We start from the raw sequence: 14907 nt of genomic DNA, 5'->3' as shown, positions 1-14907 counted from the left end.
ATGGTCATTTGTGGTCATTTGGTCCAGCAACACAGGCACAGATTTGATGTTTTTCTGCGTAAGCCTCGAATGGCGGAACAGCTGTCACGACGAAGGAGACCGGGCGAAAATATTACTTGCGCGCTCTGCTTGCGCAAGTAATAATGCTGCACACTGTAGGCCTACCACACTGCAAGAAAATGGCAAGTGGGTTGGTATTCAGTATTCACCCACGCTTTTAGTTGCTATAGTGGATTGGATGATTGCACTCTCACACAGTAATAAGGAAAAAACAACAACACATTGGCCATTTTTACACTTTATTAATTATACTCTCAGTGTTAGGGAACTCAGTAGCGGTATGGGGTACTGTACCTCTCACAGGCAAGACAGAACTTGTCATTGAAGGCAATCTCAATGCAGTGAGATACGGGAGATTCTGGGGCTATAGTGGCGATCCCATACTTTCAGAATCTGGGACCTAACGCCATCCTCCAGGATGACAACGCTCACCCCCACAGAGCCAGGATCATCACAGTACCTCCAGAATTAGGAAGTGGAGAGGATGGAATGGCCTGCGTGAGTCCAGACCTCAACCCAATTGATCACTTAATTGTAACAGCTTGGCCTGGGGGTACGTGCCAGAGTAGCCCTGAAACATGACTGTCATAATCGCGTCATGAACCATGGCTAATGATAGTGACCAACATAACCACGTTGGATGATTGCAACAAAACCTGGTTGAGGAATGGAATTCCATCACACAGCTAAATGTGGCCAGGTTGGTGACCAGCATTAGGAGGAGGTGCCAATAAGCTGTTGCGGCTGCTTTTGGATCTTCCATCTGCTACTGAGTTCCATAAGTGTAATTAATTTACCACAAAGTGTTATGGAACTCAACTATTGCATGCTATCACCTGTGTTGATCCTCTAGATGGCAGTGCATAACCATTAAAGAAGCAACTATAGTTATTTTTAGTCAACTTTGCCCTAGTTCAGGAAAATATATGGAAATTGGCTATAAGCAATACAGGTATACAAGAAGGTCTACATAAAATGGAAACATATATGTTTAACTACACAGTTCCTAACAAATAATAATTAATTGTTGCATACCTCACCTTCCTTTGAGAATGTGAGTGTCAAATATTTGGACAGGTTATTGTTCATGGAACAACAGAGACTTGACATTGAGAGAGATTTGACAGAAACGGTTGGGGGGTGTACATATCATTTTGTATAGGATGATACTGATAGATACTCACTTTCTTCTATTCTATCTATAAAGCTGATTTACTGTAGATCTGCTGTTTTTGAAAATGCTGAAATGTATTTGTGGAAAGTTATTGAAATATTTTTGAAAACGTTCACCTAATGACATACCCAAAATAGGGATGACAGTTTGGTTAAGCCCCTCATGTGGACACAGTATGCGATTGTCATTGATTGGTCGATTTTTATGGGTAGTTAAAGTAATCTGGCTTCCTGTGTATCTCTCTCACAGGGGTATTAATAACCATTCCTGCCCAGTGTGTGGACAGACAGTGGGGTGGTGGAGGGTGAGAGGGAGGGAGGTTCAGCTTGGCCTGGTTCCCAGCGGTGCTGTGAGACCTCCAGCTGTTCTCTCCTCTCCTTGGTGCCGGATGCCGAGGATGGCTCAGGATCTCTGGATCTGGGTCAGCAGAGAGAGGGAGGGAGGAGGACTCCAGTTACTTTACCACCACACTGTAAAACCCTGAGTATTAATGTACAAATGTGCAATTGACTGCTCTCTCTCTCTCTCTCTCTCTCTCTCTCTCACACACACACACACACACACACACACACACACACACACACACACACACACACACACACACACACACACACACACACAGACACACACACTCTAGTTACACATGTTTCTCTGTCAACTGGGCCAGACGGACATTTTATATATTCCAGAACACAACAGTAATAGGGTGTATATGGTTATGTGAAACTTATATTCCAAAGGCACGAGCTCTACCCATTGAGCTACCCCGACACAATCATGCCAGTATCTACTGACCCGAGTAACACTGACATGGCCCTGTCACATCAGGCCCCTCTCACAGCGCTGTGTGTGTGTGTGTGAGACAGGGATGTCATGATACTGGTCATTGTGTCTCCACAGCATGGTCAGTATCATGTCACATGTCAGTATCATGTCATTATCATGTCACATGATACTGACCCACAGGTTGAGAATCACTGTTTTAAAGTGATTGCATCAGGGAAGGATTCAGCTTTCAGAAGGAGTGTTACAGTAGCCCTCCCTGGGAGAGCACCATTATAGCCTTTATTAGAGTACCAGTAATGTTAACAGGGATTAATGGCAGTGTCACTTTACCCATACTCAATCTTGGCAACGTCTGAACGGAAACGGAGAGATGCCACACATATACTTGGTGTACGGGTAAACATTGTGAATGTGTATATTGGTGTACACAATGAGTGGCTGCTGGCAAATCTGAATGAATGAATAAGATGTGTCAGTATTGATAGGAGTGTGTGGCTGTCTACAGGGTCACCCAGTGTGAAGCCCGCTAGCATGACTCTGTCATAGGCTTTATTTGAGCTCCAAGACTCAAATTCAGACAGCAGGGAAATCCAATTTGTTTCTCAAATCTGCCAGTGTCCACAGTTATTTGCATGTGATCAGATCAAAATCAATTTGTGTATTCAGACATTGTCAACCTATTGCATTGGTTGCTGTGGTAACAACGTAATGACATAGGTGTAAGTAAAGCTTAACTTATATACTCTGTCATACGAAAGTCCCCAGCTCAGCTGTCCTGTGGTTAGATTGTCCACCGCATGGCAGTTGGCACTCAAAATCAAGGCTTGGATTGGGGGTAGTCCCTTCGACATAATACGCCTACTGTTGGGTTCAACTTAAAGGTTGTTATTCAAATCAGATTGATTTGAGAAGTCTAACTGAAAATTATCCCTGGAGAAAATAAAACACAACTACTGTAAATTCAAAGCCTGTGACTGATTAACCAACATGGGCTCAATTGTTCAGGTAAGTTCAGTACCAGTCATTCCTTAGATTCAGAAGATGTGAACATGTCAATGCATTGAAATTTGACACCAGTATGTGCTGGTGCCGCCTTTGTTTGACATAAAATAAATCTGTGCTAAAGGCAAAGTAATAAAATTCTCAGCTTTAATCAGTTCAAAAAGTTCACAACAAATGTAATACCTTCAGAAGGGAAACTTTCCATTAGAGATTGGGTGCTTATATGGATTTATACATTCCTTTGCCTAATTAAACGTATTGGCAATCAAATTGCTCTCTGGATAAACACCTTTTGTTATTATTTGGATTGAACTCAACAGATACAAATGGAAAATAAACAAATGCAAAAAATAAAAATACAAAATTAAATGTAAACCAGGTTTTTAATACATTTTACTTTGCTCTAAATGTAGTGTCTTGAAGCACTACAGCATGGTAAACAGTGTAAATTAGCACAATTCAAAAACCTAAAAAAACCGTCTGAGTTAAACAGATGTTATAAAGATGTAACCAACCGGCCAACCAAGAACCCCCCATAAATATCATGTCCACGTCCCATTTAACAAAGGCTCACAAATGAGCAACAATCCTCTTAGAGGAAAACAAAAGGCTGATGTCGTCTCAGCGACAGCACACACACACACACACACACACACACACACACACACACACACACACACACACTCACACACACACACAACAGCAAAACATAGACAAAAAATATAGAATAAAAGGAGAAATAATAGCCAATTATGTTCCCATGGTATTAAAGGTGCTATACAATTGGGATGATATGCACATAACTGCAAAAACTAAACTCCTGCCATGGCCAAACACTTTTTTTTCCTTTTTTACTTAAACGCAACTTATGAGCAATGGACGCTGATACTGATGCCTCAAGTAGCATTTATCAGACCTTCATTTATAATCTGTTCGATTCACATTCTTTCCCACAAGTCAGTGGGGCACCAGAATAAATGGTGCGCACGCCTCCAGAACCTAGACCTGTTCTACAGGCCTCTATGGAGATTTATTTTGACACATATTCTGTGTTTTTATTTTCTCCACAAAACCTCTGCTCAGACTGAATATATAATATATTTATATATAAACAAATATATGGGGACTATAGGGAGGAAAAACAGAACGAGGAAGGAAGCAAATAATAAAACAAAATAAAATAAAGAAACCCATAATGGTAAAGTTGTCCCAACTGTAGCAACCTCTTCATGCAGATTCTGGGATGGGCCAAGATAAACCAAACAGGAACGCAAGCAAGCCTAGATTGTTTCTGGAAAGATATTACACAAAAAAGGTCTCCATAGAAAACGCATATTATGTAAAAAGGGCCACAGGGTGACACGGTTAATCATTTACATAGTATTGGCATTGTTTTGGTCGACAAACATCCAAATGGGACACCAGTCCCTCGCTCTCCTCCTCTCAGCTTGTGTTAAGTTTACTGTGGTTAGGGTTTTATTTTGCTGTGTGGAGGACTGTACAGTTGAGCTGGCCGCTCAGTCACACATTTCCTCTGGGATCTCGTGGGGGTTGAGGATGCCAGGGACAGACATCTGTATCTTGTGTTTCTCTTCCTGGGCTTGACGGAGAGATGCCTCTCGCTCCTCCAGGAACAGGTCTGTGGTGTCCTCGCCTGCAAACTCCTGCAGGTGGAGAGCAATGTATATATAACTGGTTAATCTAGGCTGGCTGAATGAATGTATCCCAACATCCCTTATCCTTAGCCTACGGTCCACTTACAAACTCATTACATATTAATATACTGGATAAACATCACACATACAGAACAGTTAAGGTGTAAATCTCTCCTGATATGATGAACACAAAGAGACGATTTTTCCACCTTATTGTCTGCGCCAGGCCGAAGGCGTGGCTGAGACTATTTTGTCCCTTGTCTGTGTCCAGCTCATCTCCGTTGGAACAATCGGTGTGAAACTGTGCACACAAACTCACTGGAGTCCAGAGCAGAACCTCTGCCCGAAAACTTTCACATTGGCTAGTTATAGCACCACCAGGAGGCTTATTATAAAAAATAAATAAATAGAAAAAATAAAGAAAAATGCTATTACAGTATCAGCACTGTTTTGTGCTGATACTGTTGACTGATACTGTTTTGTATCTCTACAGTCATGTTATCAATACGGACCAGTCAAAAATCCTATCCTGATTGGCTGATTTCTACATCCTGGCCTCTGAAGGAGCACATTTTTCTCATTAATATTCTGTTCTGATGAACGCCTTGGCTTTAACTCACTGGAGCTGGCTCCATACCCCAGGAGTTGTATTCAGACAATGAGCAGAGAGACCATGGACTTAAAGGCATGACCTGTTATTTATGGCACCAGCTATCTCAGCAGACCGCTATGTAGCTGGTGATAAGCTGTCCTCGGCCAGTGGTGAGAATGGATGGATAAAGCTCTTCTACCGCCGACAATAGACAACAATGCCAGAGACATGCAGGACCTTACATTAGCCACTGGATACTTGGTTGTGTTTATTAGCACACAACTATATCAGATTATAACAGGACTAGAGTATAGATACAGTATAGTGTTGATAGGGAAGGTGCCAAATTCTATGACCATGTTAGAAATTCAGCGGTTAGATAAGACAGCTGTAACAATCACACAACCGTATTATTCACAATCAAGGCCATCTGATATTTTGGAATAAGCTGAAGCACAGAGTTGAGTGAGTGTGGAAAACCTAATTTAAACCTCACAGAAAATATAGAGAAATCCTCACCTTGATCTGTACTAGGAAGTCCCTAAGGTGCTCCTTAAATGCGGGAATATCCTGATTTAAGCTGAACAGCCCGGTCACAAACACCTTCACCTGGGCACTGCAACACACACACACACACACACACACACACACACACACACACACAGATAGATATTTGAGGGTAGCAAATTAATTAATGAACATGCGTTGTTGCAAGAAAAGAGGGACCAAGAGACATAAGGCAAAGAAAGAGCGAGTGAGACAGAACGATTGGGAATATGAGTTTGTGCATGTGAGAATGAGTGATGCGTGTGTGAGCTGCTGTATGGACGCCTTAACAGACGACGTCACACTGATGAGAAACAGCATGCGTGCGCATACCGGCAGCACAAGAACCCTGCCTCTCATAAGATGCAATGGAAAAGTTCTAACTGCACTCACGTGTAAAAAATGCCCAATCAAACCTTTTTCTCCCAGTGTGGAGGAAGAATGATTAGGATTTTTTATGTATTCTCTCACAAATATATAATCCATTGGTTTCTGTTGTGTGTGAACAATAATAGTAATTCAAAGCAGTTGTCCTCAAAACCACACCTCCAGTCGCTGTCATAAGAACGGGAGGTGCGCTCATGATCACGGCAGCAGCAGAGCCTGTTTGTCCATGGCTGCACGCCCACCTGCAGCCCATCAAGTATGATTGATGCTTCGTCCCGCGATGGTGTCGCGCACGCAGACCTCTACACTCAAGATAGTCGCATCCGCGATGCGATGTGAGCTTGTATATCAGCTGTTCTCTTTGCGCAATACTGTTGCACTTTGAAGTATAAATGTCTCCACCTAGGGTGCATCTCACTAGCCAACACACAAGAGGAGGTTGAATGAACTGAAACCAGCGCTCCAAATAATAATAATTAATCTGAGCGAGAACTCAATCGATTGATTATTCATGATGGATCTGCCGTGTGTGTGCGTGTCAGGGTGTTCTCTGCATGTCTGTACTCACTCCTGTAGATGAGGAAAGGCTGTCTTGAGCAGGTTTGCTACATATTCCTGGATGAAGCCCTGGTTGTTGGTTGGATTGGCTGGATTCAGGCCTGTTGTGATTTTACCCTCCTCCACCAGGTTGAACATATAGGCCAGGATAGACGCATGCATGGTCAGACCTGCAAGACACACAGACAGATTGATATATTGAAGCAAAGACTGACTGAAAAATGGTACTGGTACTTTTATACATATGATGTTGTCAACGGTGGTTGGTGCTGGGGTTTGGGGGTAGGATTAAAAATGAGGCAAGGGGCAAGCCACTGATTGTAATAACAGTAATCATTTTAATTATGTTTTATGTGCATTTTTTTGGATGCCTTTCATCTAAAAAATAAATTAAAAAATTAAAATTAAAAAATACAGCCATTTTCTGTGAAGAAAACATTTTTAAGGGATGAAAGTGTATAACAATACTTATCTCTTCTCTTTGATACATTGAAGCCTCAGTTTCTGCACAGAACACCTTGCTTTGGGATCTATATGAAACATCCAAGAAGTAGGCCTACTGCATCCTCATGCATTTTGTAAATATTCTATTTCCATAGTTTTATCCATTAACTGAGCAATGCCCATTTACACAAGAAGCCTGCTGTGACTGGGAATTGTCTGTATTCTTGCAGATTGGGTCAGGGAAGAGCATGTGTGCTGTGAGATGTTTACATAGGTGTACATTAATCTTTTTGTCTGGGTGTTTTAGTTTGAATAAAATACACCTTCAATGCAATCCCAGTTCTGTTACTGAACGCACGAGTAGTGTCACTGTCAAATAACCATTTCAAACTGAGCATGTGTGATTGATTGTGTAAAACTCACCAGCGGTGTGTGACGTGTCGGTGACCACAGAGAAGATGTGTTGCAGGATGTCACAGAAGTATGTCTGGTAGAAGCTCTGCGCTGCTGCTTCCTCCTGAGCCACGTTCTGCAGCAGTGTGTACAGAATCTGCAGACCTGAAGGGAACCATGAATACATGCTTATTCATAGTTGAGAATTATATACAGGGGCTACACCACTAGATGAACAGTCGACAACTTAACCGCAACATAATCTCTAGTTCCAGTGTGGCTGGACACCTGAGTTGCATCATGTCGTTCATCCTCTCTGCCCTCACCTTCCTGTCTCTCTTTTCGGTCTACAATAAGCCTCATAAACTTCAAGTCTCAATCCCCGCCCCCGAGGACGAAGTTCACCGTCCTTTCAATTAGCAACGCCCAGCGTCCAGGACGAAGATTGATCAAAAAGACGGAGGTTATTGATATCAAAATAATTGCATCGCTCCACAGCCTGGGAGCGCCTGTCCCATTTTCGATGGGACGTCATCGAAAATGTTCTCCCCCTGTTTAGCAGACAAGACCTAAAATCTTAAAACGTTAATAACTCTTGATCTAAATCATAACGTCCAATTCTAAGCAAAGATCATGTGTTAGACGGTAGATTTAATCATACCTCCCGTTGTTGTCGATCGCCTCTAGAGTGTTTTGTCTACATCTAGCTGCTACAGCCACATCTGGGATAACATCCGGTCTGTCGGTAAAAGTGCTCCGCTGCTATGAATGGCTGGGCGCTATGATTTAATGGATTAAATAACCCCGGGCCTTCGGGGTGTTAATTGTCTCCGCCAGGCTGGACAGCTGCAGGCCGGAGACTATGATTTTTGCTCCTGTCTGTTCGTGTGTCTGTCTGTCTGTCTAAACTGGTTTTCCAAGGGGGGTCAGTTAGTCAAGCTCCTGACCCAATCAGTTAGTACTGAAGGTGAGGAAATGTATCTGATCCTTCTCTCACTAAATTATGGATTTATTTTGCATTTACAGTCAATTCTGTATTGTTCATTTAGAGTCAATAGTCTATTATTCAGGTCAGAACTGTGGTGAAACACCTGGCTGTGGCAAGTCTTTGAATGTGGATAAATGGAGCAGCACCAGAGGCGTTCATGTGTTGGAGCTATCCTTTGAAAAACCAAGTTTTCAGTGTTCTGACAGATAGAGCCATCTTTGTACATGCTAAAAAGTTGTTTATCTCATATTACTCTTCTATATTACTCCTGCGTTGTGTATGCGTTCACAAGTGTACTCACTGTTAAGTGTTTGTGTGTGTGTGTGTGTGTGTCATGGCATCCTTACCTGTGTCAGCAACGTTCCTCATAGTGTGTTTGAATGCCCAGATAATGGAGTCCAGGACCAGTTTGAACTGGGCAGGGGGAATGGCCAGGAATGCTGGGAAGCAGTGGGAGTTGACTGCTTGGAGCAGGTAGAAGAAGTGGGTTCTGTGCTCTGGGTATTCCTCAAAGTTCTGTTCAACCAAAAAACATCCAAATACATCAAGTTTCATATGGCCCATTAGAATTTTGAGCACATTCACATTATGTACTAAGATTGACTTGTCCATTAAACATTTGCGTTTTTGTTTTCAACTATTTTGGCACATATACAGTACTTCATATTAAAGCTGTATTATGTAACTTTTATTTAGTGAATACATTTTGTCAAATCTGTACCGGTAGAGTATGCCAATACAATACAACTTATACAATTGGGGTGGATGTATTTGGTCTCCCGGCTCTCTTCAACCCGAAAGTCCAAATAAAGTGTCCCCTGAGCAAGTAGGCCCGAAAACTTGTAGGATTTAGAACATTGTTTTAGAACAGTGGTTCTCAAAAATAGCAGATATACAAGCTCATGTCACTTTGTGTCATGCTGTGAGCATGTACATCTGCTATTTTTGAAGATTTTCTTTTAACATAAAATGTCTCTTTTATGGGGGTCCCTGGCACAAAGCATTTTCAGATGGGGGGCCAAATTTGGGGGTCGTTGGCACGAAAAGGTTTGAGAACAACCGATTTAGAAGGCGGTTGTTGAATCGGCCTCAGGTCTAAATGCCTCATGTCTAAAATAAATGCCTCAGGGCTAAACATCACAGAAGTGTGACCTCAGCCCCTATACCTTGTTGATCATGTTGAGCGTGCATTCAAACACGGCGTCAAAGATCTGTGGGATCTCGCCGGTTATGTGTCCCCCCAGCTTGTTGACGATGGTGGCCATGGTGCTGAGGACCTCAGGCTCACGGGCGGCGGGGACGTTCCGCTGGTAGTCGATCAGAACGGCGTCCAACAGCGGAGGGACAAAGTTCTCCCCGACCTGGAAAACAAGCAGAGGCAGGATGGACACCGACAGATAGATTAGCGTGGATCAATATTACACACTGACGAGGATGATGATAATTTCAACCATGGATTACTATTATTATTAGTAAAAGCTAATCACAAGTAGGGGCGGGTCCCGAACCTCAGGAGCAAGCAGTTACCGAACTGAACGTGCTTGGGTACTGGGTACCCATTACAATAATTACATTTAGGTTCTCTCTATCGGTTCCCACAGACACGTAGTCACACGCTATTTATTTATTTATTAATTATCTTCCCTTTTAATAGACGCGCAGAGAACAGAGCTGATCTACAAGCCTACACCGTTGCATTAGCGACGTGGTGTGGCTTGCCAGATGGCTTACCGGAATCACAAAAATCCTAACGATACCCATCCCTAATCACAAGTAATCTCGATATGTTTTTGAGTTTTATAATAGTCAAGCGAACATTTTGGTGAAGTTGTAGGACCATCCTCATGAAGTCTGCTGTATGGTATGTAGGAAATGTTGAATGAATGCATCTGTACACGTGAACAATGATGACAATCATGTACACGAACACGAACATTATCATTATTAATATGAGGTCATACACTCAATCCTCAGCACTTCAAATGTAATCATTTGATCGTAATATTCTTTCCCTTCTCGTATGGTGGTGGCTAATAAATTCATACACTTTGGGAGCAGAATGCAGTGACCCAGAGATTATGAGGTCAGCCTCATAATCTCTGGGCCATGAAAGTGGTTTACAGTCAAACAGACTTTTTGATCAAAGGGAGTCGTACCAACGCGCCTCAAGCCTGAAACGGCTGATCCGGTGCTTCACAGGTGCAAGGACATCATGAGTTGCATAAGGAGAAGAGACTGGAGCAGCATGGACATTTAGAGCCTTTTATTAGGTGCTGAGTATACAAAAAACGACTAACGTTTCGACCTTGAGACTTTTTGATCAGTTCAAATGCCAATTGAACAAGTTGCACTGCTATGTTTTTGATATTAAAACAAACCTTATTAAGACTTATCATGGGCCAAAGCTCAGACATGATTATTATGCTGCTAATCATAAAACATTTGAATTAAAGTGTTTCCACATTAGCAAAGGGCTAATGAGGGAATGTCAGGGCAACACCACAGCTAAACCATGTTTTGGGACTTGACAGAAATGTAAAATGTTATATTTCCATTTCAGCATCACCATTCAATGCCATAAATATAATTGAAAAAATAACTACATAAAAGAAGACAAAAACAAAATGAAGTCCTCCGTCCATGGATTCCACATCTCAAATAATAAATAATCCACTAATAAATGCACTGCGTGCGTGGTTTAACCAGAAGTAGACAACTCAGCCGTGCTGAAATGTAGGCTTTGTATTTGATCTAAAAATAACAGTTGGATTAGTTTAAATTATTTTCTACTGCCAGTCTTGTCACTCTCAGCCAAAGTGCTGTGCAGTGCGACGCCCGGCGACAACAGACCGGGTATCACGTTATTGGTCGATAGCCGAAGGAGACAATTTTGGTTGAAAAATGTAGTTACATCTTATATGTTGAGAACAACGATGATGTTCCTCCTTTCCTTAAAGCAAGGCTCTAAGTGTGCTCCCAATGAATGAATGAACTAATTAATGAATGAATAAAAGTGAATGGATGAATAAATAAAGGAGTAAACAGATGATTATTGTAAATCAAAGCATGAGTGAATGTCTATAGACAGAATATTGAAAACATTATTTCAGGACAGCCACTCACCATCTGTGGATCGTTTGACCGGCTAACCCAGCCTGAGATCAGCTTTAACGTCTCTCGTTTTACCGTCCTCATACTCCGAATCAAGGGCTGTTTCGTCACCATTTCTCCTGTAGCACGCACGCACGCGCGCACGCAGGCAGGCAGGCAGGCAGGCAGGCAGGCGCACACACACACACACACACACACACACACACACACACACACACACACACACACACACACACACACACACACACACACACACACACACACACACACACACACACACACACACACACACACACACACACACACACACACACACACACACACTATAAGAATGAATGCGTATTGTGTACAACAGAAAGAAGACAAATTCACCTAAATCTAGCTTACCATAAAAGCTCTAATAGTAGCAGTGGCTTTAAGTGACCTCAAACTAAAAGAGAACCAGGCCTAATAATTATAAATGTGATTGTTTTTTATATAATATATATTGGGAATCAGCCTTTATTTTTATTTTGTGTGCACACACAACACCCCCAGTCACGGGGGCCGAATGGGGGCCGATGGCCTAGCGGTTAAGGCACAACCACATATAGGCTCTAAAGCAGCCTGTTGCAGGTTTGATTCCCGATTGCCTTAGCTCTCGTGTACAGTAGGTTAAAGCTATGTAAAGTTTGCAAACAATGTTAACTTCAAAGCCCTTTCTTTCTCTCCCTCTCTCCATCACACGCACCATTGGTCTGGATAGCAGCGGAGATGTTCTCGCTGAGGCACTTGTAGACGTTCAGCATGTCCAGGTAGATCCTTCCCAGCTGGATGACGAAGGGGTGTCCTACAGCCTTGCAGGCCCTCACGTTGGTCTTCAGGATGCTCCCGAGCTGTTTCACTGTCTCTGGGTCTTTCAGGATGTCCACATTCTGCCCCCACAGGAGACCAGGAGGAGGAATGGAGGAGGTTAGAGAGCAACCTAAACCTTACACCATATTTGAAATTAAAACAGATTAATACCTGGATCACAACCAGTGCACAACTATGTCATAATTAATCATAATAATCTATGTCCCTTTTTGTTATTTTGTCAATGTACGTTTCCACATACATGACATTTGCTCTCTGCATGTAACACATCTTAACAATTAGAATCAGTGGGGAAGTGCCATTAATACAAGCCCTGGGGAGCAGTTAGGGGTTTGTATCTTGGTCAGGGACACTTTATCCTCGGCAACCACAGGCGTTTAGGTTTTTCCAGAAGAAAAGAAGCGGATAGATCGGTAAACCAATAGGCTCCACTGGATGTATTGGCCGGAAATTTGAATCCGCCCCTCTAGACCAGACATCGCACAGGCTGAGGCAGGCTAGGGACACTTTGACACAGACTGGGCAACACCTGTCTGATCAACCCACTCAGCTATGGCCGGCACCGATATCATAGCATTATTAGAGTATGTTTTGTGGTAATCGTCAGTATTATTGTCTCCACCAGGCCAAAGGCATGGGGAGAGAGTATGTTTTGTGGTAGCAGTAGTGCAAGTAGGCCAGAGCCATAGAGTAAGACAGAGTTATGCAAACTCCGTTCACTTCATGGGGCCAGTCCAATGGCGGCTCTTCTACATAGACTTCTATTGAGCATGGGGATAACCGGAAGTTTACGGAATGCATTGGAGTCTATGGGCTCGCGTGAGTACACAAACCGCGTGACCGGGCTGTTTTCTGCCCCCTCAATATCGCAACTCTTCTATTAGACGGCTCTGAAGTAGGCATGTCTCTCTTACCTTGGTAGCTTGCTGGATGATGCTGTCCCACACCTGGTTAGGCAGCAGCATGTATTTCTCTATCAGGTGCTCCTGTACGGCCGGGTCTGTCTGGGCACCGATCATATAACCTACCGCCTCATAGAAGGTGTGTACCTACACACCACACACACACACACACACACACACACACACACACACACACACACACACACACACACACACACACGACAGATGCTAGGTTTAATGTTTACCTGGTTTCCTAGTTATTTGTAAAATGGTATTGTTTTTCTTTGAACTCTATGTATGTGGCCAAATAATTTAGTAATCGTAATTTAATCGGCAACTAGTTGCTGGAGAAACCAATATAGGAACCATTCATTAATTCCACAGAACTGCATCTGTCTGCTATTTTGTTGCAAAAATGAAAAGAAGAAAGAAAGAGAAAGAATAGCTATGCATTGTTTGACATTGGTAAGAGACTGTGTGAGAGGCAGAGATTCACACACACACACAGAGAAAGAGAGAGAGAGCGAGAGAGGGCGACAGAGAGATGGAGATGTATATATGGGTTCACTGACCTGCTGGGGTTGAAGGTCACAGATGATAGTGTTGATGTTGTTGAGGATCTCGTCAATGAAGGGCATCACCTCTCCCACCTGCACCTGGACAAAGTGACGCCGGCACTTCTGGGCAATCTTAATGAAGGTGTCACATGCCATGTCCTGAACACCATCATGGGTCTCTGATGGAGGGTGACGATGATGGAGTTAATAACAGCCATTATTGCACACGCATACAAAAGCACACATGCACACAAGTTGCACGATAAAGCCATCTTGTTCCGTTTTCCATTTGGGTGTGTGGTTTGAACAGCAGTTAGGTCTGCATTAATTCAGCAGCACCATTGAATGGCTTGTTTAAAGCTAATGTACTATACAACAGTGTCGATCACCAGTTATTTAAATGAAGTTGTGTTCAACGCAGGTTCAGGAGTAGAGACCACCCTCTGCTTATCTCGATCACCTCATCAATTACACCTGCGTTCCTAGTCTCGCTAGCTGATTACAGTTCAGCAATTATAACGGACAGTTAAAAAAAACAGGTACATTATTATTCTGATGCATATACTGTATCAGTGATTCTCAACCTTTCAATGACATCCAATTTGAAAAGGCATAGGCCACAGACCTCCAATTGATAGCATTTTCTATCTCTGGGACCCCATAGTGACATTGGCCCGGTTTCCCAAAGGACACCTCTTACACCATGGTGTAAGAAGTGGTGTTAATTAAACATGCTCAGTTGCTCCTCTAGGCCTGAGTGGTAGGCCTCAGGCCTGGTATGGTAGGCCTCAGGGCTGCCTTTCTGACATTTTATTTAATAATATTTGGACAGCTGACAGTAGGCTCTCTTTACTCTTAAAATAAAAATAAAAATAAATATATATATAATTAAATTAA

The 14907-nt window shown here is 42.7% G+C and overlaps 1 protein-coding gene across 9 annotated transcripts in view; it reads right to left on the bottom strand.

Moving 5' to 3' along the window:
- Positions 1-3152: 3152 nt before the first annotated feature.
- Positions 3153-14907, bottom strand: part of xpo1b (exportin 1 b) — a 34649-nt gene continuing 22894 nt past the window's right edge. For all 9 annotated transcript variants that reach the window (XM_083775729.1, XM_083775730.1, XM_083775736.1 and 6 more), the window contains 10 exons: positions 14026-14189; positions 13466-13600; positions 12427-12610; positions 11709-11815; positions 9752-9946; positions 8933-9101; positions 7628-7762; positions 6771-6930; positions 5789-5885; positions 3153-4686 (listed from right to left, as the gene is read on the bottom strand). In XM_083775729.1, coding sequence (XP_083631855.1) covers positions 4540-4686; positions 5789-5885; positions 6771-6930; positions 7628-7762; positions 8933-9101; positions 9752-9946; positions 11709-11815; positions 12427-12610; positions 13466-13600; positions 14026-14189 — 1493 coding nt within the window. In that variant the 3' untranslated portion in view covers positions 3153-4539. The remainder of the gene's footprint in view (positions 4687-5788; positions 5886-6770; positions 6931-7627; positions 7763-8932; positions 9102-9751; positions 9947-11708; positions 11816-12426; positions 12611-13465; positions 13601-14025; positions 14190-14907) is intronic.

The sequence above is a fragment of the Protomyctophum parallelum genome, assembly GCF_964188405.1.
Source record: "Protomyctophum parallelum genome assembly, chromosome: 10".
Classification (NCBI taxonomy): domain Eukaryota; kingdom Metazoa; phylum Chordata; class Actinopteri; order Myctophiformes; family Myctophidae; genus Protomyctophum; species Protomyctophum parallelum.
This window is presented reverse-complemented; position numbering and strand designations above follow the sequence as displayed.